General features: G+C 43.3%; 1 protein-coding gene across 5 annotated transcripts in view; it reads left to right on the forward strand.

Annotated features, from left to right (window-relative positions):
* Positions 1-26205, forward strand: part of palm1a (paralemmin 1a) — a 237668-nt gene that overhangs the window by 171603 nt on the left and 39860 nt on the right. For all 5 annotated transcript variants that reach the window (XM_048559926.2, XM_048559924.2, XM_048559927.2 and 2 more), the window contains exon 4: positions 11296-11426. In XM_048559926.2, the coding sequence (XP_048415883.1) occupies positions 11296-11426 (131 nt within the window). The remainder of the gene's footprint in view (positions 1-11295; positions 11427-26205) is intronic.

Here is a 26205-nt window from a genome sequence, read left to right on the forward strand (position 1 = left end):
ATAGTGGCTGGGTCTAGGTGGGATGCCCTTCAGGGGGTCAGCATGGACTTAATGAGCCACCTGGCCTCATTCCACACTATGTGGATTCTATGATGCTTTTAACCTGGAGCAGAATGAATTTGTTAAGATTTCCTTTGAGGTCCCTATCTTGGAGACCTTTTTCACTAATTCATCCACTAAGGTTTAAGAGGTTGTCACCTTTGGTGGAGTCCTCTCATGTTATCACGTGGCACAGCTATTGAATACCAAAATGTACAACATCCTCATGATAACATCTCTAGTATAGTCATAGAGTCAAACAATGTGGAAACAGACTCTTCAGTCCAACCAGTCCATCCCGAACACAATCCCAAACCAAAGTAGTTCCACCTGCCTGCACTTGGCCCATATCCCGACAAGCATTTCTTATTCATGAATTTATCTAAATGTCTTTTAAATGTTGTAGCTGTATCCATATCCACCACTTCCTCTGGACACTCATTCCACACATGAGCCACTCTCCGTAGAAAACAATTGCTCCTCATGTCTTTTTTACATCTTTCTCCTCTCAGCTTAAAAATATGGCACATGATCTTGAAATTCCCCATCATAGGGAAAACACACCTGACATTCACCTTATTTATACCCTTCCTGATCTGTAAACCTCAATAAGGTCACCTCTCCACCTCCTACGCTCCAGGGAAAACAATCCTAGAATATGCGACCTCTCCCCTCTCAAACCTTCCATTCCCGGCAATATCCTGATAAATCTTTTCAAAGAGCTCTCCAGTTTAATAATATCTTTCCAATAACAGGGCGACCAGAACAGTATTCCGGAAAAGCCCTCATCAAAGTCCTGTACAACCTCAACATAACGTTCCAACTCCTGTACTCAAAGGTCTGAGCAATGAAGGCAAGCGTGCTCAGCGCCATCTTAACCATCCTATATGTGATGCAAACTTCAAAGAATTATGTACTGAACCTCTAGGTCTTTCTGTTATACCAGGCCCTACTTTCAATTGGATAAGCCCTGCCCTTGTTAGTTTTACCAAAATGCAACACCTCACATTTCATAGAATCCCTGCAGTGCGGAAAGAGGCCGTTCAGCCCCACAAGTCCATACCAGCCCTCAGAGCATCCCATCCAGACCCATCCCCCTATAACCCACTGAATCTACACATCCCTGAACACTACAGGCAGTTTAGCATGGCCGATACACCTGGCCTGAAGGAAGAAACCAGAGCACCCAGAGGAAGCCCACACAGACACGGGGAGAACATGCAAATTCCACTCAGACAGGGTGGAATTGAAAGTGGATCCCTGGCGCTGTGAGGCAGCAGTGCTAACCACTGAGCCACCGTGCCGCCTGTTAACACTTATTACAAATAAAACTCCATCTGTCCTTTTAGTAGGCCCATGTTGGTCTTTTTAGAGGGCATCATGAGAGGGTGAAAGTGAGGCCAAGTCTACAGAGCTCCTGGATAGGAAAGACATAACCAGAACAATCATCTCAACAGTCTCTCTGTGAGTTTCTCTGTCCCCAGGTGACCTCTTAACCAGCATTTGTCTATCAGCATCAACTCTCCACAGTGTTTGCAGGGAACCAGCATGCCCCGAACCCCAGGTGTTGGTAGAAGTTAGGAAACAGGAAGCAGAGTTTTGAATGAGTTATAGTTTATGGAAGGGAGGAACACATTGAAATGAGAGTCAGCAACGGCCTGAATGAGGGATGCAGCTGCAATTGAGCTGAGGCAGGACTGGATTTGAACGATGTTACAGAGGTGAGAATTGATAGTTTTTATCGATGCTGGCGTGTGTGGTCAGAACTCATCCCAGAGTCAGGTTTGACACCAAGGTCATGAGCAGTGAGTGGTTTCCTCTCAGATAATTGGCAGAGAACAGGATGGACATAATGGTTTGGAAACAGAGTGTGTGACTGAGATGGGAGGCATTGGCTTTCTCTCCCAAATACTTATTACAGCGACCATCGGCTCGATGTCAGAGAAATGCTCAGGCGATTTAGGGACGTTAAGGTGATTGAGTGAGATGGAGGTGACTATAAAGTAGTCCAATATTGTAATAATTCTCTATTGTTCTTTAATTCTAACCAAATAGATTCTGTTTTTTACCCCTCAGCAACATAATTCCTGCCCAATGCTGTAATTTCTTGGATGAATACTGTCGCCACACCACCGTTTGTTGTTTGCTCGTCATGCCAGATTAATTTATGGCCAGAAACATTAACTTCCCAATTCTCCTGTTCTCAGAATGAGGCCTTTGTTATCACCACAATATTGTTGTTCTATTGGAATTTTTATCTTCACATGAATTTTTATATAGCCAGGAAAACACTTCCAAAATTTGTTCCTTACCACTTTCCTGTAAGCTCTTCTCCCTTCAGTGAGAATGAGGATTCTGGATAATCCAAGATGGAGTACAGGAGAAATGTGGCTCAAAGAGCTGCTCTTTTTTGAGGATTTTTGAGCTGATTGTCTCGAACTTGTGGAGCAGAAATTACTGGTTTATGAGTTGTTGCATTGTTTTGGAACTTTGGGGAAAAAAGAGATCAAAAGAAAGGTACTTCAGTATGAAGAGTTTAGAGTGACATGGGCCAAACGTTGGCAAATGGAACTAGATTAATTTAGGGAGTCTTGTCAGCATGGACAAGTTGGACCAAAAGGTCTGTTTCCATGCTGTACATGTCTATGACAGTGTGAGTCTATGGTAATTTGTGTCTTAAATTCACAACATTATAATGCACACTCCACATATTTACATACTTGAACCCCAACTGCGTCATACTCCACTTCCCATTGGTCTTATCTAATCCCTCCTATTGTTGAATATTTTTTATATCTCAGCATGACTCCTAACTTCATATCTGTGTCGTGACTTTGATGTAAAGAAATCTTTAATGGTGATTAACATACAATGAAGCATAAAACTGAGCCACAAAGGAGATACTAAACCTAAAGGCTTGTTCAAAGAGTTTAGCTTTAAGTGTCTGAAAGGAGGAATGTGAGACGGAGAGGCTCAGTGGTATAGTGAAGGAAGCCCAGAGCTTAGGGCCTAGATTCTCCTGTCTAGTATCTCAGGCTGATGCCCATCCCTCTCTGAACACAGTACTGGTTAACCTACCCTCCTCCAATCCCCCAACTCTCCAAGGAATTCATTCCCAGCTCTGTCAAGATTCAATGTACCTGCCTGGAACAGGCAGTAGAAATAGTTTATCTGACCCTTGAAAGGCTTCTTCCTATTTCTCCAGCCACACGTTGTGCTGTTTTAACTTCTGATCCCTTCACTCATTACTGTGCAGGAATAGGTCTGAGCCAAGGATTAAGGTTGAAATAACTGCACAAAGGCAGGTATCCAGTCACCTCATCACCCTTTATTTACATGTGCACCGTTAAGGGATTCTGACCAGCCAGCTCAATCCCTAGAGTGAGGAGAATCCCTGGGACTCCTGTTTATGGCTGTCAGCCAGGTCTCTCTCTGATTGTCCCAGGTTAATAGCCCAATCAGGGATCTCATACTCAATGAGATTCAATTGGCCAACCTCATTACAATCACTATAGAAGTCCAGCTCGTTTACTTCTTCCTTAACTTCTGAAATGTGACAGAAATCAACTCAATCCTTCCTATCCTTTCCTAAGTGTATTATGACTCTCCCCTCAACATCCCCCTCCAAACACTTTGACCTTCTCTGTGGATACACCAAATGTGCAACACATGAGGCAAGATTCACATTAACCATTAGAAAAGCACGTATCTACCAACAAGATACTTGAAACACCTGTAAACGTTAAATTACTACACTGGACTATGATCATTATTGTAGGGAATTATGTTAAAACATGTGGATACTGTCATTACTATTAGTCACTGTGTCTGTACATGATAACACTGTTCAGTGATGACCTGAGGGGGATTTCCTGTATTTGTACATTAGGTAATAATGTTAATTAATAATAAGATTGAAGAATGCTTCCTGGGGCAGATAAAGGCCTGAAATTTTGTAGCCCCAGGGACAGTGTCCAATAGCAAGGTCCAGAGATCCCAGCCCCTGACAGTTTTACCAGGAATGGAAGAGGGTTATTACCTGCGAATCTTCATGGAGGCATGTATTAAAATGCAGCTACACTCAGTCAGATCCAACATTCATATCCAAGACATGACTTAAGACCCTAGCAGGTTTTATTTGGAAACATAGAGTACCCTTTTGGATCGGCTCAAAGACATCTTATTGGGCTGAATATTTCCCTCTTCTACTGTAATAATTCTCTAGAAGGCCAGATTTTGGCCGCCCTTCTGAGACAGCCTGGTCCAAAGGCTAGTTCTGAGGTATTTCTACTCAGTTATGTTATGGAGGTGCCAGTGCTAGACTGGGATGGACAAGTCCTAAAGACTCCAAAAGCTTGTGTTTTCAAATAACCCTGTTGGACTATAACCTGGTATCATGTGATTTGACCTTCTCAGTTGTTTTAGTAACTGTTAGACCCTCATCACTCCTCAAAAATCCCTCATCTCCTATGGTCCGTCATACACTCCATGGTTTTGCCACAGCTACTTACCCAGTAGCCACCATGTACAGATTCCCCCCCCCTTACCCCTTCTCCACACCCCGGAGTAATTTGGAGATGGAAAATAAATTTCTAACAATCTAATATTGCTTTCCTTTGTGCGTACTTGATAATGAAAATCACAAAATCTATTCAAAGCCTTCCAATGTCCTTAAGAGGTTAATTTCCTACAAAAACAAATTTCTTTCAGACCCCACATCAAAGACAGCTAATCTTTTAATAGCTTCTTGAAGCCACATCAAGCTGTGAACTTAGATCCTTCGCTGAGATAATCGTATCTTTTGAAACATAGCCAAGCATTTGTAATGATATGATGATAGTCTTGGGGAAATGCAAACAACAAATACATTTGAAACTTAACAACCAGATGCTAGTGTATTTTTCTCTGACCTACACCTGCCAATCAAAGCAATCCAGCAGAGATTCTTTCTTCTTAAATTTAAAGAACGCGGCATATTTTAAAAATTCCAGATCTTGGCAGTTGCATGGAACGTATTCATCCTTCAAGACCATGTGGTCATGCAATGACAGAGGAGTAGCAGCACTGTAATCGAGCTCCTGTTCCAGGGCTCATCTGCTTCCGTCTGCTTCATTGCTTCTTTTTTTTTCTTTTGTTTTCTTTTCTTTTTCTCTTTTAAGGCCTTTTTAGTGTGTTTGGTGTAGCAGAAGAGGGCTCGGCAGCGTGGAGCATGCAGCAGCAGGAACAGCAGGGCCTGCAGCATGGAGGAGAAAGTGGGCCTAGCTAATCAAGAATGCGGCTCTAGCATGGTATGTCCATCTGCTCAATGCTGGCCTCACCCTTTGTTTTCTCTCTCCTTTTCATCTTTCTTTCTCTTTTTCTCCTTTGTTTCATCTTCTTGACATCGTGGTGAGGCTGGAACGGCAAGTGATGAGCAGAGCAGGAACTCCTGGCATTGTAGGCCAATGCATGGACTCCTGGAATTGGCGGCGAGGCATTGGCCACAGTGATGAAAGAGCACGGACTCCTGGCAGCAGTAGGCCCGTTGCATGGACCTTGCAAACATCCTAGAGGCATATTTGGGACCCTGGCCAATGAAGATGAACTCTATTTAAATAGTTTCTTTTCACATTTTTATACCTCAAAATGGTGCCATATTGTAGCAACAGAACACTGTATCTGCCAAGATATATGTGACAAGAAATTATTCTTTCGTTCATTTACACTTACTCCATCAATTCATGATCCTAACACTGTGGGTTTAAGGCCAAAACTGGGTCAGTTTATCAACTTTCCCTTATTGGCCAAAACTAGATATATCTGAAATGGGGTCAAGATACCCATATCTAAGCTCCAAACACCCCACTTTTTAAAACCCTACTTAGACTTCCCAGTGCTGTGAAAATCCAACCTTTAATTCTTTAACTTCTTCAGAAAAGGTATATCCATCAATGATTAATCTCTGAAGTAATCGCAAAAATAAGTACCAGAGGGGTTTAATCAAACAGTGGTTCCTAGCACCAGGGACCCAGGTTTAAATCCACCCTCAGGTGACTGTGTGGAGTTTGCACATTCTCCCTGTGTCTGCGTGGGTTTCCTCCAGGTGCTCAGGTTTCCTCCCACAGTCCAACGATGTGCAGGCTAGGTGGATTGGCCATGCTAAATTGCCCCGAGTGTTCAGGGGTGTGTAGATTATGTGGGTTATAGGGGAATGGACCTGGGTGGGATGCTGTGAGGGGCAATGTGGACTTGTTGGGCCAAAGGGCCTATTTCCACCCTGTAAGGATTGTTTGACTGTTATTAATATAATTTAAAATGGTTTTAAAAATATTTACACCTGACTACACCAATGTGTTTAGGAAGTAACCGATGATTAAGAGTAGGAATTTCTTGCCTTTCATAAATTTGAATGCCAAGTCTCTCAGTGAGGTTCCAGTGTAGAGAATGCCTTAAGACAAAGTGGAGAAATCAAACATCCACTTTCAGATTCTCGCATTAATTCTGTACATGCACATTCCAGAAGTCACTGTCCAATTTACTCCATCTTAATTGTGAATACTGGTAATCTCACAATTATTTCTACCACAAGATCCAGGCCACTGTATGATGATGTTAACAAGTGAGTCTTTGGGCCAGTATGGGGGATAACATTGTGCTACATGGAATGCGCATGTATGAGAACATTGTGCATTGGTGTTACAGTAAGGAGTGGCTGAACATATGAGACTATTATAACACTATGTTAGTACACAATAGCATTGTAGCATGATGTTCCAACAGGGTCCGACAGACCCAATTTAATATAAAATTTCAACATGGCTTCATCAGAGGGAATTATTATATGTGTGTTCATTTAACACTGTTGTATCATGACGTTACTTTAGGAAATAAATATTAGCCAGATCACTTAAGGGATCTCCCCGGCTCTTATTCAAAATTATTTTATTTATATATCCACTCCGGAGGACAAATTGATCCTTGTTTTAATGCCTGATCCAAAGGACTGTGCCTCTGACAGAGCAAAATGCATCAGTGTCAGCCTTTGTCCTGATAATAGTGAAGTTGGACATGAACCTAAAACCTTCTTGACCCAGAGATAAAATTGCTATCAGCTCACCCACAAGACATTTCTCTGTCTATATTTCCGAGTAATGCACGTAGAAATTTTGGCCATCTATATCAACTTGCCCTGCCACCCTTCAGCATTTCTGTGGCTATGGATAAAACACTCAAAATCAGATATAGCCTTTGCATATAACAGGCCTGGCAAAGTCCATCAGCTCTCATTTTCTAAGTCCCTTGATCTTGTTATCTTTACGTTATTTACCGTAGGCAGTTGTGTGTGTATAACTGACCATGCTATATCATTACAGATAACATTGTAGCATCATGTTACTGCAGGGAGGGACTATCTGTGTACAGTAATCTATCATGTTACTACAGGGAGTTGCTAATTATATGCAATAGCACTATGTCATTCTGTTCCTAAAGGGCATCAGTTTCTGTATATAACAATATTACACCATTTAGTTACTATAGGAAGTCCACATCTGTATTTAATAACCTGATGTTGTGATGTAACTATACAAGGGTTGCTGTCTGTATAAAACATCATATCATGGAGTTACTCTAGGGAGATATCTGTATATAATAACATTATGAAATGGTGTCATTATTGAACTTCTGTTGGTCTATAACATATCGGTGCATCACTATAATATTTCATTGTCTACATTTATGGATAATACTATAGCTCAATGGTAGTACAGATAACTAGTGTGTCTGTTCTTGACAAAGGTGTGTCATGCTGTCAGCACAGGCAATGAACCCCTTCATCCTGTTACTTCTACCTGTTTGTGTCATATGGTAAGTAGTTTGAGACTGGCAATGGAGAAACTTTAGATGAATATCTGCGTTGCTCAGATTTCATTTCAGAAGTATCAGTTAGCATTAGAAATGCTTGATGTCCTGTTGGAAATCCTCTACAAAGTATCTAGAACCAATGATAGTGTTCCAAGATGGTAGTTCAGCAGTACCAGCTCTTCATTGAAAATTGTTTAGTGACCTTGGTGTGATAGATAGGATCTAAACTGAGCCCAATAATTTACTGCCTGACTTTTAATAACTGTGAACACCTATTGATAGAGCAGAGATTCCCATGTCTAAAGGAAACTTCTTTTTGATTTTCTAATCAGCCTATTCAGAGCTGTTACTATACACCTCTGGAGCAGGTTGGACTTAAACGCCAGTCTCCTGGCCCAGACATGGGAACACTTACTGTGCCAGAACAGCGCCTCATCCAAAGGAACCAAATGCCTTCTTTTAACTAACTTGCACATTATAACGCATTTCTGAGGTTGATAGGACTTGAATCCCTGTCTTCTGGACCACAGATAGGGCACATTACCACTATACCACAAGAACCCCTCTTCTAAAGGACCTCACCAGTGCTACTTATAGATACATGCATTGGCCCTTCATTGGCAGGCATTGAATAAAGAAACACCAAAATGGATAAACTATTGACTTTCCAAAAGTCTGTAATTTCTGGAAAGGTTCCATGAGCGAGGAAATTAGCAAGATTACTTCGTTTGTTCAAGAAGGGATAGATAGAGAAAAAAGTAAACTAGCTAGATTCTCAGGGGTCTTGTGGGATATCTTCCACTCAATCATTTTGAGGGCACTTAGAAGACCCAAGATCATCAGGTAGAGTTAGCATGGTTATGTGAAAGGGAAATCAATGTTTTAGTATTCTGGAGTAACATACGCTGTAAATAAATGGGACCCTGTACTTGGTTTTTGAAAAGGCATTTGATAAAGTATCACTTAAAATGTTGTTATGCAAATTGGGAGCTCACGGTGTAGCAGGTAACATATTAGCATCGATAGAAGATTGGCTGGTTGGCAGAAAACAGAGAGTACATGTAAATGAGACAATGTCTGATTATGCAGGGGGGTATGCAAGAGCCTCAACTTGTTTGAATTTATTGTACAAGAGAAGCAAAGGCATGGGGCTAAATTTGCAGGTCACAAAGGGATGAGTATGAAAGTGTGAAGAGGGCAGAAGGAGGTTGCAGGCAGATATAGATTGAGTGTGTGGAGAGAAAAGACTACCAGACAGTGTATACCATAGAGAAATGCCAAGTTGTTCACTTTGGCAAGAAGAATATCAAAACAAAGCTTTACTTAAACTGAAACTGCATGGAACACAGAGATCTTCGTGTTTGGGTACATGAAGCTATTGGTATGGAGGTACAGCAAGTATTTAAAAAAAGCTAAAGAAATGCTATCTTTATAGAGGAACTGAATATAAAGTAAGGAGATGACCACAGCAGGCTAAGCAGCATCAGAGGAGCAAAAAGGCTGACGTTTTGGGCCTAGACCCTTCTTTTCTGAAGCAGGGTCGAGGCCCGAAACATCAACTTTCCTGCTCCTCTGATGCTGCTTGGCCTGCTGTGTTCATCCAGCTCTACAACTTGTTACTCAGATTCTCCAGCATCTGCAGTTCCTACTATCTCTATAAAATAAGGATGATTTTCTTCAGTTGTTGACAAAAATGCACAGAGGCCGGTATCCTGTCACCAAGCCACCCTTTGTTTACTCGTGCACAGTACACTGGCTGTGGCCAGGCAGCTCGTAGTCAGTTGCCTGAACTCAGGGGATTCTCATCTCCTGGTTACGTTAGTCAGCCAGGGCTTTCCTGATTGGTCCAAGTTAACAACCCCAATCAGTGACCTTGTAGTCAACAAGATCCACTTGGCTCCAGTCACTACACTTATACGGGGCATTGGTGAGACCACATCTCGAACACTGTGTATGGTTTTGGCCTCTTAAGATGTAAATATGTTTGGAGGTGATTTAAAGGAGATTTCCTCGATTGGTACCCGAAATCAGTAGACAGATTGAATAGGTTGGGCCAGTTTGCACTGGATTTTATTAAAATAAGGATGCCTTGACTGAAGAATGTAAGATCCTGAATGGTCTTGACAAGGTGAATGTGACTGTTGATGAGACCAGAATTAAGAGCAACTATTTAAAAAATTAGGGATGACCCTTTTACAGCAGACAAGAGAATATTTTTTTCCTCAGAGAGTTGTGAGACTTTGGAACTACCTGCCTGCAGGGTAATAGATTAAACTTCTTTAAGACAGAGGTAAGTAGGTGGGAATGCGGAATTCAAATACAATCAGGCCAGCAATGATCCTACTGAATGGCAGAGCAGGCTCAAGGGGCAAAATGGCCTACTCCTTTTTTTAATGTCGTATCTGTTATTAGGGAGAGGGAATGATGTGTATACAAGGCCTTTGGAGGATACAGGGCAATGCATGGTGCTGGAAGAATTCAGTAGGGTGAGTTGGAGTTTTGAAGGGGACAATAAATGATAGTCGGTCTTTGGAACACAACAAACTCATGGAGATCCTTGAGGACAGGGAGATGGGTGATTGGTGGATCTTATTCTGAACTGGAAGTCTTTGTAATTTTTCAGTTGGAGGAAACCCTGACTAGTATTTTGACAGCAGTGCATTAGAATTAGTAATGTCTAAAATGTAACCTTTTCTTCAAACACCAAAGCTTACAGAAGAAAATTTTATTGGAATTCTGACTCTTCTGACCAACAATGAGGTGAAAACCAATCTCTTGTGACACTGTGTATCTTGGGGACCATTGTGTGTGAAGCAGGTTTTGAGGGTGGTGGAATAAATGGATTAAGTTGTGAAGATGTAATTCAATCCCTGTTTTAAATGGTATGCTCTGTGTCTTTGTTTCCATCTGTTACTTTGATTTGATGTTATGATTTACCATTATATGATAAAAGTCGTGGCAATTTAGGAAGCACAGAAGATGTGAACAACAGAGGTACTATAACACTAACACTATCTCTACAGTGCAATTGCACCATAATATGTTTACATAGGCAATTTCCTTGACAAATACAAATTAGAAATTGGGACCAAAGTATGACTTTAAAAAAATGAAATGACCACTTAAGGTGAAATTGTGCAGACAGAAAATTGCACAGGTGCAAAGGTTTTATTTCATTACAGGTAATAAAAAGTTTCCTAATGTTCCATCAGGAACTTTCTGAATATTGAGTGGGTTAAAAATCTGCAGGCGAGCTTTCAAATTTAGAAAGGATGTAAAAATATATTGGAACTGCACTCAAAATGAAAGCTCAGCCCAGCGTGTCCAATAGTGCAGATGTGGGGGGGGGGGGGGGGGGTGGTGGTCAGAGAGCACCGTGTTCTGTACTGATTCCGATTTAATTTCCTCTCACAGTCCAAGGCTCTGCGGGAACGATGGCTGCTGGAGGGAACTCCATCATCGGCAGCAGAGGAGGATGAGGGAATGAAGAAACAGCTCCAGGAGGACAATGACAAAACTAAACAGATGGAGGAGACCATCCTGAGGTAACTGGCAGGCCACCTGATCATCAGCTGTAATGTACAAGAGATAAAATCAAAAACACCAAGTTACCGCTATCCTATAATCAGTACCAAGTGGAATGTGTTATCTCAGACATGGTCTTCTGTTCCCTCACAGGCAGTGGGCAGCGGCATAATGTATCCAGGTTGATCCAGACCTTACATCAGGCACACTTTGTCCATTACAACAAAGATGATTCTAATTCTTGGCTTTCTAACACTTTAATGACAAGTGTCAATTGGAGCAAAGTTCGATGAGAAAACATAAGAATTAGAATTAGGTTTATTGTCACGTGTATTAAGTTACAAACGAACAGGAATTCAGTGAAAAGTGTACATTGTCCCCAACACACAGCACCATCTTAGTTACAAAGTATCAGAGATAATGGGAACTGCAGATGCTGGAGAATCTGAAATAACAAAGTGTAGAGCTGGATGAACACAGTAGGCCAAGCAGCATCTTAGGAACAGGAAGGCTGACTTTTCGGGCCTAAACCCTTCATCATTTTCTGATGTAGGGTCTAAGCCCAAAACGTCAGCTTTTGTGCTCCTAAAATGCTGCTTGGCCTACTGTGCTCATCCAGCTCCACACTTTGTTATCTACGTACAAAGTACCTGGGTACAAATCGTAAATACAAAAAATATAGAAAATAAAGAAATAGTTTTGCACCACACTGTAGAAATATATATATATATATATAGGTCAGGTAAATAAGAAATAAAACTAAAATGGTAGACGTGAACTTTTGATGGTAAATGTAGTCGGAATAAGATTCTTTAATTCTGTCAACAAAATGATGGACATGTTTCCACATCAGAGCGAATTTTAAAAATCTTGCATCATTAATCACAACAGACATTGTCCCCCACTGTCCTGGGTTTTGACCTCTCCCAAGACATTACATGGCAATGTAGTGATGGAAACCATCTGAAGGATAAAGCATACCTAATCATATGTAATTGCTCTTAAAACAACTGGCCAGTTAGTCTGTTTCAAAGGTAGCCATATTACTATGAGTCTGGATTATTGTTAATCACACTGGGTGTGGTTGGCAGATCTTTTTCCCCACCCCCTCCCTGCCTCATGCTGTCTGGGCCAACATTTATTGGCTAGGTAGCAGTTAAGAGCCAACCACATTGCTGGAAGAACATGTAGGTCAGCCCAGGAAAGGATAGCAGTTGACATTCCTCTTGCTTTCTAATACTAAATCAGATTTTGCCATCTGCTATGGTGGGATTTGAACTGTTATCCCCAGGCATTAGCATGAGGTTCTGGATTACTTACCTAGTGACATTACCACTGTGCCACCATTTCCTCAGTGATGACTTAGCCTCCCTTAGAGACAGAAAAATGCAAGTTGGACTAAATTGCGCACACACCCTCGGAACTATGACAAGCAAGGTGTCACTGAACAACAGTGCATCGCCCTGCATGAGCGATGACCTCCTGCTGATCTGATCAGATGTTTTAACTCAATATGTAGCCACGTTCCATCAACAACCTATCGACTCATCTCAAGTCTCTTGGAGTTGTAACACAATTCAAATACTTCGAGAACACTCAGACATAACACAAAACCAATGATTTACAGAGATCCTATCACATGCCGAGATTTCTAAATGTTAAAGAATGTTGATCAAATCTTGTTATAGCTGGGAAAGGAAAGGACAGAGCAGGACTCTTTCCTTGTGGCAAGTCTAAGTGAGGTTCATGCATGTATTTTTAACATTGAATCGCTTTTTTCAAAATTGACCCAGCAGACAAAACTGAGTTGATGATAAGGAAACAAAAGTCCTACCTGTAAATCTAGTTTAAAAATAAAAAATATGTGAAGTACACAGAAGATCTGTCATCCTCAAAGCCTTCAGCTAGCTAGGTGTCAGACTCTCCCTGTAGCCCAGAAGGGAAAACTAGCAAATGAGACAATCTGGTCCAATTTGACTTGATTATTTCGTAGTGGACATGGCATTATGACTGCTACATTCATTTCCAAGTATCCCTGTTTTTCCACTAGTTGTTCACTCTGGGAGCCCATTGCATCTCCATGTTATAGTGCACTTTTAAGACCCTTTTCAAAACACACCTTTTTTGATAAAAATCCTCTACATCCTGCACAACATTCTTGATGTCATCAACATATTCTAGCCTCCATGTTAGAGGGCTCTCTCAGCTCACTCTACAATCTCCAAAGATTGGGGGCGGGGGAGCGTGCAACTCTGCCAGACCGTTCTGGAGTTTGTAAGGTTGAAAGTTAACCCTCCGGAACACCACTGAGAGTGACCCAGGAGAAAAGTAAATCTGAGAGTCATTCATGACAAGCATTATTTGCATTTTCCTCATTTTCATTCCTAAGCAAAAGAAATACTGTTGAAAAAGATTGCTGAAAAGCAGTTTAATTGAGCAGGGTGGTTGGAGACTGGAGATCACATGATAAATTCTCCAGGAACATGGCCAACAACAGTTGGCAACTCTAGCTAGAAGTTCTGGATAAATGGCTCCTATTTGTTGTTGAAATAGGAGTCAGATTAATGTTCCAAATGGAATTCCTTCGAGAATATTAGAGTCTTTAATGTTTGGAACCAAGGAAAGGCTGGAGATAAGATGGAAGGATTCCATATCCCACTTATTACTGCCCTGTTAAATATTATCCAGGGTTTTTCAAATTGCTGCAAACTGTTGTATTGAATGCATTAATGTGTTAAAGGGGCACCTACTTAGGACTAAGATGAGGAGGAATCCCTTCTCCCAGAGGGTTGTAAGACTTGGAACTCCTTGCCACAGAGTGCTGTAGCAGCAGAGCCCTTATGTATATTTAACATCGAGATAGATAGATTCTTGATCAGTCGGGAAATGAAGGGTGAGGAGGAAAGGGCAGGAAAGTGGACATGACAAATATCAGATCAGACATTATCGTTTTGAAAGGTAGAGCAGGCTCAACAGTCCAAATAGCCTATTTCTTACCGTCTATTAATGTCCCGAAATTAATTTAACGACTCTATAATGGTCTCTCAGAAATGGTCATTTTTAATTTGCCATCTTCCTTCTTCAATTATGAAAAATTTGATGTTGCTGTGGAGAAACATTTTCTCCTTTAATGGCAGGTACACTATCCTTGAGTATTACTGTGGGATATTTCAGAGCAATTTCAGTGATATTTTGGGAGCTGTTTGCAAACTGTCGGACGCAGCCATGGTGAGGCCTTTTAACATTAGCCTCGCAAGAACTCATTTTATATCTGTACTCGTGAGCCACTTCAATCTTTCATTGGGAGTCAGTTCTTCTCTGTAATAGCCTGTGAACTGGGCACTGCTAAGGTGGACGAGAAGGGACAGGGCAGTGAGGGGAGGATGCCAAAGGGTAAGATTGTTTATCTTCCTTAGCTGTTGCATTACAGCTGATGAAAGAGATTTCCCAATCCACAATCCTGAGATGCTGGAAGGGAGCCAGATAGGGTTACAGGCCACTCTGACGACAAATAACTTAGGGAAATGGCCTGAACTGCTGTTGTAGATTTTGCATGAATGGTGAATACCACTGTGTCACTGTATGCCTGGAATTCAGCCCCTAAGTATAGAAGATTGCACAGACTCCCACCCCAGCTAGAAGAGTACTTAGAAACAAAAGAATCAGAAGAAGGGTCGCTGGATCCAAAACATTAATTCTGTTTCCATCTCCGCGGATGCTGCCAGACATGCTGAGCTTTCCCAGCAACTTCTCATTCTGTTTCTCATTCCCAAAATCGGCCGTTCTTTTGGGGTTTTTTATGTTTGTTCAGAAAAGTATTTGTTTTTGCAACCATCAGACATGCCAAGCTGATGGAGCACTTTTGCGTCACTGTAACGTAGGATAGCTGGCAGTTAATCTAAGCACAGAAAGATCCCACGTACACAATGTGACAATGATCAGGTCATCTCTGCTTCTTTTCCCTGGGATTTTCTTTTAATTGAAAAAACACTTTATTCAGAAAAAATCTCTTTATGTACTTACACAGTTACTAAAACTGTTCTGTACTGTTCTTTGCACATGCCTAACAAACAAGACACGGTGGCTCAGTGGTTAGCATGGCTGCCTCACAACTTCAGGGAGCTAGGTTCGATTCCATCCTTGTTCAACTATCCGTGTGGAGTTTACACATTCTTCCCATGTCTGCATGGTTTCCATCACGTGCTCCAGTTTCCTCCCTCAGTCCAAAGATGTGCAGGTTAGCGGGGTTTGGCCATGTTAAGTTGCTCATAGCGTCCAGGGATGAGTAGGTTAAGTGAATTAACCCATTGTAAATGTGGGGTTCCAGGGATTGGGTGGGCTGCTGTTTGGAAAGTTGGGACAGACTTGATGGGCTGAATGGCCTCTTTACACACAGCAGGTATTCTCTGAATCATGGGAATTTAAATAAAAAGCCCAACTTACGCAGAATAATGTTTACATACATTTGAGGCACTGAAAGGGTCTGATAACTGAAAAGACTGGTTTTCTGGGATGTTGACTGGGGCATACATATTGGTAAGGCTTCTGTGGCAGTGGAAACGGTAACTTCGGTTTTTATGTTCAAGGACTGACCCAGAAGATTGTGATGTGAACGTGTTGGTCAGTCAGCCATTGCTGCTGTAGCAGTGAAATGGTTATATCACTTGATTTGTAATCCAGGGGACTCACCAAGTCAAACATCCCCTTCCTGTTAAATGGTTGATCAGCTAAAAATGGCTGCCTCAAAGCAATGCAATCATCACATTTCCACCACCATCCAGGGCAACAAGATTTAGAGGTAATTTTGGGGTTCTTGATTGACAAGGGATTAGAGACCTTTTGAAGGAGGAGGATGAGAGAATCAATGGAGTAGTTGCAGGATGACATCATTGGAAGGGATGCATCATATCCTCATGGGAGGTGATCCTCCTCCTTTCCTGCCTGTGGACATTGGAACAGAGAAAATAGGGAGTAGGCCATTCAGCCCTTCGAGTCTTTTAATAGAATCATAGCTGATCAACCAACTCAGTCCTCTGTTCCCGCTTTCTCCCCATTCGCTTTGCTTTCTTTAGCCATAAGAATTATACCTAACTCCTGTCTAAAACATCCAATGTTTTGGCCTCAACCACTTTCTCTAGCAAAGAATTCCACAGGCCCACTACTCTCTGGCCAAAGGAATTTCTCCTCAACACACTCCGAAATGGCTTATCCCATATCCATGGACGGTGGCCTACTCGTTCTGGGCTTACCTGGGAATTGGTTGTTGGCCAGTGACATTGGCTAATTAGTGGGTTTGGGGACTAGCCCCCACCCCCACCTAATCCCATTCTCCCCAGGGCAGTCTGAGATCAGGTTAAACGGCAGAGAGCACTCTCCAGTCCTGTTTGAGATCACGTTCTGGGGGCTGTCATTGTCCTGTCTGTGAGACAGGGTGATACCTATTCTTAAAAACCTCAGTGAGGTACTCACAAGGAATTTCTGACATGCAAAACTCCATTCTATTCTGCAATCCCAGGTGAGACGAGAGCAGAACCTGGCTGCAAACATCCTCAGCCCCAGTCCCTAAAATATGGCCATTCCAAAACCACAGATCAGTAAGGCCAATCAATGCAAAGCCAGCTCTCTGTTAGATACACTGCTGTGTGCAGCCCTTTTTTAACCTATGTAATATGTACTCTGTATCCAGAACATCCATGATATAACTGAATCAAGGAGCGGGCCTGAGTGGTGAATGTTCTGAATCCTGTATGCTCTATGCCTCCAATGTTAAATACACATCCAGTTCACTTTTATCTCCCGTTCATGTTTCTCTCCTTCACTCATGCTGTAAGACCAATTAATGGGGACCAACTTTTCAAGCAGGCATTGTTCAAGCTGCTATGAACACGTATAAGCTTTGGAACAGCAGAGCCCAATGCTGCACAGCCCTCAGCTCCAATGTGTGACTTGACAACTTGTGGAGAATGGCCTAACACTGAAGGCAAGTTCACTCATTGCATTGCTAGACGGTATGAGGGCAAATCATGGAACAGTACAACAAAGAGGCCATTCAGACCATCAAATCTGCACCAGCCCTTTTGAGGAGCAATCCGATTGTTTCTGTTGCTTCCCGATTTCCCCATATTCTTGCAAAAGTTTTTGTTGTCAAATATTCGTCCAATTCTGCAAAATCTGGTTTTTAAACTGTTTCCAGCCTTTATCAGCCAGTGTAATTCCAATTCTTACCATGCACAGTATACAAAGATTCCTCGTCATCTTGCCTCTAATCCTTTGGCCAAGCACATTGTGTGCTGTGGCCATTGGGAATAATTCCCCCTTATTTGATCTTTCTAAATCCAGTTGGATTTTAAACATCTCAGTCCAATCTCCTCTTATTTTGAGTTACAGGGAGAACCTCTGCTATTCCAACAAAGTGTAAACTTTCTTCACATTAAACTATTCCAGTAAATATTTTCTGTAGCCTTGCCAAAACTATCAATTCTGTTTTAAAGTGCAGTCCCCTGAACCTACAATCTCGGTCTAAACATGGAGCTGAACTCGAGAGGCTAGGGAGAATGACTGTCCTTGACTCAGGACTGGATTAGATCGTGTGACCTCAAGGACCCCTAGACAAATTGGAGTTAATGTAAATCAGGAGGCATATTATCTGATGGTTAGAGTCATACCTGGCACATAGGAAGATGGTTGTGGTTGTTGGAGGTCCATCATCTCAGCTCGAGCACATCTCTGCAGGAGCTCCTCAGGCCCAGCCATCTCCAACAGCTTCATCAATGACCATCGTGCCACCATAAAGTCAGGTGGAGATGTTTGCTGATGATTGTGCAATGCTCAGCACCATTTGCTACTCCTCAGATATTGAAGCAATCCATGTTCAAATATAGAAAGACCTGGAAACTGAACTGGACTAGCTGTACAAATACTGTGGCTACAACAGCAGATCACAACTTAAGAACCCTGCAGTGAGTCACTCACCTCCCTAAAGCCATCTACAAGGCACAAGTCAGGAGTGTGGTGGAATACTCCTCACTTGCCTGGATGAGTGCAGCCCCAACAGCACTGAAGAAGCTTGACACCATCCAAGACAAGACAACCCGCTTGATTGGCACCACATTCATCACCTTCAACATTTGTGCCCTTCACCACTGATGCTCGTAGCAGCTTTGTGCACTGTTTACCAGATGCACTGCAGAAATTCACAAAGCCTGCCTTGATAGCACTCTGCAAACCCATAGCACATGGAAGGACTAGGAAAGCAAATATATGGGAACACCACCTACTACAATCCACTCACCATCCAGATTTGGAAATCTATCGCCATGCCTTCAGTGTCATTGGGTCAAAAATCCTGAAATTCCCTCTCTAACGGCATTATGAGTCTGCCAAAGCACAAGAACAGCAGCAATGTAAATAGTGACTCACTGCCACCCTCCTGAGGGAAATTAGGGATGGGAAATAAACACTAATCTGATCAGTGACACCCCCATTTCATACAAACAAATAAAAAGTGTGACACTGATTTCTGACACTATTATCCTCTCACATGAGCAAGTCCCCACTTGGTGAGGGTAAATTTAAAAAAAACATCATGTATAAAAGCAGGACAGTCATCTCTGTGGAATATCTGACAATTGAGATCACAGTCAGGCTGTTTACCTTACTGTTTGTAAACCCACATTAGATCCAACTCACCAAAGCAATGAAACATTCAGCAAGGTCACTTTTCCATAGCCATCTGCTCAATTACCGCTTGCAATCACAGAGCACTTTGAAAGATTCATTTGCAATGGAGCTTTTACCATAAACCAATGTCTTTAACCATCTGTAGGTTATGAGGCCAAGTTTTTTTTTCACTTCATATGACCTTGTTCGGTACCTCTTGTAGATTTTTCTTTAACTGGAAGTTAACATCGCTCTACATTGAAGGTTGTATGAGATGTTAATGGACTTTCAGACACACTCGCTAGATTGCATCAGTTGCATTCCCATCTCTCTGAGCTGGCTCTGAGTTGATTTCTGATGCTGTTTCACCAACAACTCCCTGAGACGCTTGTCATTTTCGTTGGATGAGGTTATCGAGAACTATGGGGAATAAAATGGCATTTAACTCAGCTCTCCCATTTTGGAGATACAATCTGGACACCATCACGGCTGAATATCCACTGTTTTTGACCAGCTCGCTCTATTCCTGCCTGTCAATGATGTTGATAATTGGCAGTAAATGCTTTCCCAAATTTCGAGATAGATTCCTAGGGAACCATAGGCCAACTGTGGGAAGAGATTTTCTCCGAGCAGCATGAGTGGACCATAACACGTTGTACAACTTGTTTTCCAATACCATTAAATAATGCTCAAAGCGAAATCTCTGACTCACCACCCACTGCAATGTACCTCTGTTACTAATGATAATGTATCTCTGTGATAGTCCTCCAACCATACTCATTGGGATTTAACAAGAGATATTGGGTCAGCTCCAACTGTTGTACAGACACCAGATGCACCTATTTGTGGACTTCACCAGATAATCTTCCATCTTTATGAAAATGTCATTATGCATTAGTTTTCTAACCTTCCCTCTTTCACTTTATAGGTAGACAATGGGGATATTGCAGTTGTCACTGAATTAGCCAGGCTAGTGTTCTGCAGACCCAGAATTGAAAGCTAATCTCATCAATAATGGCTGTGACTCACACATCTGGTTCACTAATGTCCTTTAGGGAAGGAAATCTACTGTCCTTTCCTGGTCTGGCCTACATATGACTCCAGACCCATAACAATGGGGTTGATCCTCAGCTGCCCTCTGAAATGGCCAAACAAGCTACTTGGTTCTAGGGCAATTTTGCCCATGAAAGAATAAAAATGAAATATAAGTGAAACCGACATCATTTTTTTTAACGAATGAACTACCGCTTTTAATTATCTTGAAGAAAGATGGGACTTACTGTGGATAAGGTTCAGCTAATTTACTAATTAAATCCAGAATAGGTTCATCTGTAATTGGAAGTTGCATCTGCAAGCCCTAACAAAGATCCACCTCAGATTCACTACGTTAACTCTGTTTCTGCCTGCGCACATACTGTCAGACCTGTTGAGTTTCTCCAGCGTCCTCTATGTTTGTTTCATTTGCAATCCACTCATGTTTGGAATTTCAGTTCAGGAACATGTTTCGCTGCACCTTTTTGTCAAGAATGTGATTTTCAAACTAGTACAGCGTGCATGCAGGTTTATAGGGCAGTTTGTCCAGCCGAGAGGTTTAAAGCACTGTTATCATGGCTGACATCCTACTTCCTGTCTTCCGTAATCTTCCTCTCATCAAAAATCTGTTGCTGTTATCCAGTCCTGCACATGGCCCCACTTCTCCATCATCCCACTGTACACCAATACAGACTAGCTCCCAGGCCTGAAATAACTCAATTTTAAACTTTTCATCCTTATTTTCAAATTCCTGCATGGTCTTGTTCCCTCACTATTTCCATCGTCTCCCTCCAGTTCCATAACGCTGTGGGATCACTATGGGGTCTTCTCTTTTTCAGTTCTGAACTCATGAACATTTGCAGTTTCCTTTGCTCCACTACTAAGAATCGTACCTTCTGCTGCCTGGGACTTAAGGTGTGGAATTTTCTCTCTAAACCTCCGCACCTCATCCAGAAATGTTGAAAATTAGCTGAGGAGAAGACCATTTGGCCCATTGATTCTACACTACCATTCAGCATAATCAAGGCTAATCCTCGATCTCAATGCCTTGGCAGCTCCAAGCCTCCAGATTAGTCCTGGGAAAAATGCATGCTTATGAGGATAGGATAGGTGTGTGTGTGTGTAGGTGGAATGCTCATCACAGGATCACTGTGGACTTGATGGGCCGAATGATCTGCTTCAACACTGTACGGGATTCTGTGATCAGAACAGGACTATATGATGTCCTCTGAATGTGGTCTCAAAATGGCATTTTTGTATTCCAAAGATTGTTCAAATATGTTGGAGCCTCTTAAGGGATTATATTCTAGAAAGAAGCAGTACACTACCATCCCTAACCCGCGTTTCTCCCTCAGCACCTCCAGAATCTGTCATAATACGCCATCATGGAGCTCGCTGTGCACAATCTGGATGCTGAATTTCCCATGAATTATAACAGCAATGACATTCCAAAGCAGAGATGTTGCCTGCAAAGTCCTATGAATGTGAGGAAGTTGGATAGACTGCCTTCTTTTTGTCAGTTCCTAGATAGAGTCTGCTGTAAAAGGTAATTGTTCTGAAAGGGTTAATGTTGGGAGACTGCATTAGGCTCCACCCGATCTGCTGAAGTCACACAGTTTTGGGTGGAGAGGTGACACATTCAGCTCTAGATGCTCATTCCCTGACAGTCTGAGTCAATATGCCTAACTTCCCATAGTACGGTTTCGGGTAAAAGTTCAGCACAACATCGTGGGCCAAAGGGCCTGTACTGTGCTGTACTGTTCTATGTTCTATTGCTAACATAGAATAAAGTACATGTTATAGATAACACAGTGTGGTGCTGGAGGAACACAGCAGGCCAGGCAGCATCAGAGGAGCTGGAAAGCTGATGTTTCTGGCTGGGACTCTTCTTCCCTGCTATCTCTGACTCTAGCATAGGCAGTTCTTACTTTCTCTGATAAAGTACATGTTGCTGCCTGTTCTTGGTAAACCTCGTTGCAGAGGTCATCCTCTACCACTGTTGATCAAACAGGCCTTTAGATCCGGAATGGGAGACAGAATTCACACCTTACATAACCAATGGGAACTGCAGGAGCTGGGATTGGGGACGGGGGTGGTGTGGGGTGGGGGAGAACATTATTACCTCAAAATGTGCTTTTAATTTAAATTTGATCAGTTTCCAATTAGTCAGTTTCTGTTACACTTTATGTTCTGTTCACCAGGGACTGTCTAAGTTTTAACTGCTGGTTTGTTAACACGGTAGAAAGGAGATTGGTGAGAGCTGACGAATCTTGACGATTAACACGTGCAGGTCAGTTCCATAGATGGGGTTTTCTGAAGCCCTGCTCTGAGGTTTATTCACTGGTGGTACCAATGAGGAATGAGTTTACCTTTACCAATAAACAAGTCAGTCAAATTGCTCAATGTCAGCCAAATTGTATAATCTGTGCATTAAAATAGACAGAGATAATGGGAACTGCAGATGCTGGAGAATTCCAAGATAATAAAATGTGAGGCTGGATGAACACAGCAGGCCAAGCAGCATCTCAGGAGCACAAAAGCTGACGTTTCGGGCCTAGACCCTTCATCAGAGAGCACTCTCTCTGATCTCTCTGATGAAGGGTCTAGGCCCGAAACGTCAGCTTTTGTGCTCCTGAGATGCTGCTTGGCCTGCTGTGTTCATCCAGCCTCACATTTTATTAACATTAAAATAGACACTTGTTTGAAAAATTCCCCTCAAGTGCATTTCTGCAGATTTTGATTCTGAAAGATGTTATCACATACCATGAACCATGGGTGGGAACAGCTCAATTGTTTCAGTGAAATTTGTCTTTTTTTCCAGCAGCTGTAGACAGAAGGATATCCTCAGCACAGGGCCAGGAAGGGCATGTAAATGGTGCTGATTACTGGGCTGTGTGAGTGAGCGTGTCTGAGACAGGGACCATTTGGTTGTGTCAGAGTGAGAATGGCAGAGTGCATGTGTCTGAGAGAGGTAGACAGACAAAATGTGGTAGCACAGTGTGGGGCTGCAGGAACGCAGCAGGCCAGGCAGCATTAGAAGAGCAGGAAAGTTGACATTTTTCAGTCTGGACCCTTCTTCAGAAATGGGGGAGGGCAAAGAGAGCTCAGAAATAAGTCAAAAGGGCTGGGGAAGGTAAGTGAGATGGTGATAGTTGACTGCAGGTAGAGAATGGTGGGGATTGGTCAGTGAGGTGGGAGCAGTGGCTAGGTGGGAGAAAAGATGGATAGGTTGTGTCAGGTCAAGGAGTTGGGGATGAGAGAGAGGGTTGGTCTTGGAATGGGCTGGGTGTGGGGAGATTTTGAAACCGGTAATTTCCACATCGAAACAATTGAGTTGCATGCTCCCTGTAGGTGGAATATGAGGCGCTGCTCCTCCAGTCTCTGGGTGGCATTGTCGTGACGCTGCAGGAGACCCAGGATGGACATATCATCCAGGGAGTGGGAGGGGGAGTTAAAATGGTTCATGGCCAAACAGTGTTGTTGTTTGTCACGAACAGAGTGCAGGTGCTCTACAAAACAGTCTCTGAGTCTTCGCTTGGTCTCACCGATGTAGAGGAGGCCACATCGGGAGCAGCGGATGGAATAGACCATGTTGATGGATGTGCAGGTGAACCTCTGCTGAGGTGACCGGCTTCTTTGGTGCCTTGGATGGGGGTGACGGAGGGGTGGTGGGTGTAGGGGCGAGTGTAACAATTCCTGCAGCTTCAAGGAAAGGTGCCGGGGTGTTGGGGTTAGTAGGGAGTGTGGAGTGGATGAGGAAGTCCTGGAGAGAGCGGTCCTTACGGAAGACAGGTAGAGGTGCGGATGGAAATATCTCTTTGGTTGTGGGGTCAGATTGCAGGTAGTGGAAATGGTGGAGAATGATGCATTGAATATGGAGGTTGGTGGGGTGATATAGGAGGGCCAAGGGAGATTTTGTGTTTGTTTCATTGCAGGGAGGGGATGTGAGGGCAGAGGTGCGAGAAACACAAGAGATGTGGGTGAGGGCATTTTCGACCACTGAAGGGGGGAAGTTGTGGACCTTGAATTAGAAGGACATCTGGGATGTCCGGGAGTGGAACACCCAATCATGGGAGTAGACATGGGGGAGGTGGAGGAATTGTGAGTAGGGGATCACATTCTTGCAGGAAGGTGGGTGAGGGGAGGTGTAGTCTAGGTAGCTGTGAGAGTCAGTGGGCTTGAAATAGATGTCGGTTTTGAGGCGGTCTCCAGAGATGGAGACAGAGAGGTCCAGGAAGGACAGCGAGGTAATAGACGTGGTCCAGGTGAATTTGAGGTTGGGGTGAAAGTTGTTAGTAAAGTTGATGTACTGCTCAAGCTCATCGTGGGACTACCTTGTGTGAGAGAAGGAGACAGGCAGAATGTGTATGTGAGGGAGGGAGAGGGAAAGAATGTGTGTGTGAGGGAGGGAGAGGGATAGAATGCGTGTGCGATGCAGGGAGAGAGACAGAATGTGTATGTGGGGGGTGGGAGAGAGACAGAATGCGTGTGTGAGGGAGGGAGAGAGACAGCATGTGTGTGAGAGAGAGGGAGAGAGATGGAAAGGATGTGCGAGGAAGGGAGAGAGAGAGAATGTGTATGTGAGGGAGGCAGAAGGATAGAATGTGTTTGATGGAGGGAGAGAGACAGTGTGGGTGTGTGAGGGAGGAAGACAGACAGAATGTGTGTGTGACGGAGGGATAGAGTGTGTATGCATGAAGGAGGGAGAGAGCCAGAATGTGTATGTGAGAGGGAGAGAGAGAGAGTGTGTGTGAGGGAGGGAGAGAGACAGAATGTGTGTGTGAGGGAGAGAGAGAGCGAGTGTGATGAGGGAGAGAGACAGAATATGTGTGTGACGGAGGGAGGGAGACAGTGTGTGAGAGGTGTAGTCTAGGTAGCTGTGGGAGTCAGTGGGCTTGAAATAGATGTCGGTTTTGAGGTGGTCTCCAGAGATGGAGACAGAGAGGTCCAGGAAGGACAGCGAGGTAATAGAGGTGGTCCAGGTGAATTTGAGGTTGGGGTGAAAGTTGTTAGTAAAGTTGATGTACTGCTCAAGCTCCTCATGGGACTACCTTGTGTGAGAGAAGGAGACAGGCAGAATGTGTGTGTGAGGGAGGGAGGGAGAGAGACAGAATGTGTGTGTGAGAGAGGGAGAGAGATGGAAAGGATGTGCGAGGAAGGGAGAGAGAGAGAATGTGTATGTGAGGGAGACAGAAGGATAGAATGTGTTTGAGGGAGGGAGAGAGACAGTGTGGGTGTGTGAGGGAGGAAGACAGACAATGTGTGTGTGAGGGAGGGAGAGAGTGTGTATGCATGAAGGAGGGAGAGAGACAGAATGTGTATGTGAGAGGGAGAGAGAGAGAGAGAGTGTGTTTGTGAGGGAGGGAGAGAGACAGAATGTGTGTGTGAGGGAGAGAGAGACAGAATGTGTGTGTGAGTGAGGGAGAGAGACAGAATGTGTGAGTGAGGGAGAGAGACAGAGAGTGATGAGGGAGGGAAAGAGACAGAATCTGTGTGTGAGGGAGGGAGACAGAGTGTTTGTGTGAGGGAGGGAGAGAGACAGAGTGTGTGTGTGACGGAGGGAGGGAGATAGAGTGTGTGTGTGAGGGAGGAAGAGAGACAGAGTGTTTGTGTGAGGGAGGGAGACAGTGCGATGAGGGAGGGAGAGAGAATGTGTGTATGAAGCAGGGAGAGAGACAGAATGTGTATGTGGGGGGTGGGAGAGAGACAGAATGTGTGTGTGAGGGAGGGAGAGAGATAGAATGTGTGTGTGAGGGAGGAAGACAGACAGCATGTCTGTGTGACGGAGGGAGAGAGTGTGTATAGACAATAGACTATAGACAATAGGTGCTGGAGTAGGCCATTCGGCCCTTCGAGCCAGCACCACCATTCATTATGATCATGGCTGATCATCCACAATCAGTATCCTGTTCCTGCCTTATCCCCACAACCCTTGATTCCACTATCTTTAAGAGCTCTGTCTATCTCTTTCTTGAAAGCATCCAGAGAGGTGGCCTCCACTGCCTTCTGGGGCAGAGCATTCCATATATCCACCACTCCCTGCCTGAGGAAAATGCGGTGCATACGCATAGCCAGTAGGTGCCAGTGTAATCAGACTGCAGCCAGGGA

The sequence above is a fragment of the Stegostoma tigrinum genome, chromosome 30, assembly GCF_030684315.1.
Source record: "Stegostoma tigrinum isolate sSteTig4 chromosome 30, sSteTig4.hap1, whole genome shotgun sequence".
NCBI classification, from domain to species: Eukaryota; Metazoa; Chordata; class Chondrichthyes; order Orectolobiformes; family Stegostomatidae; genus Stegostoma; species Stegostoma tigrinum.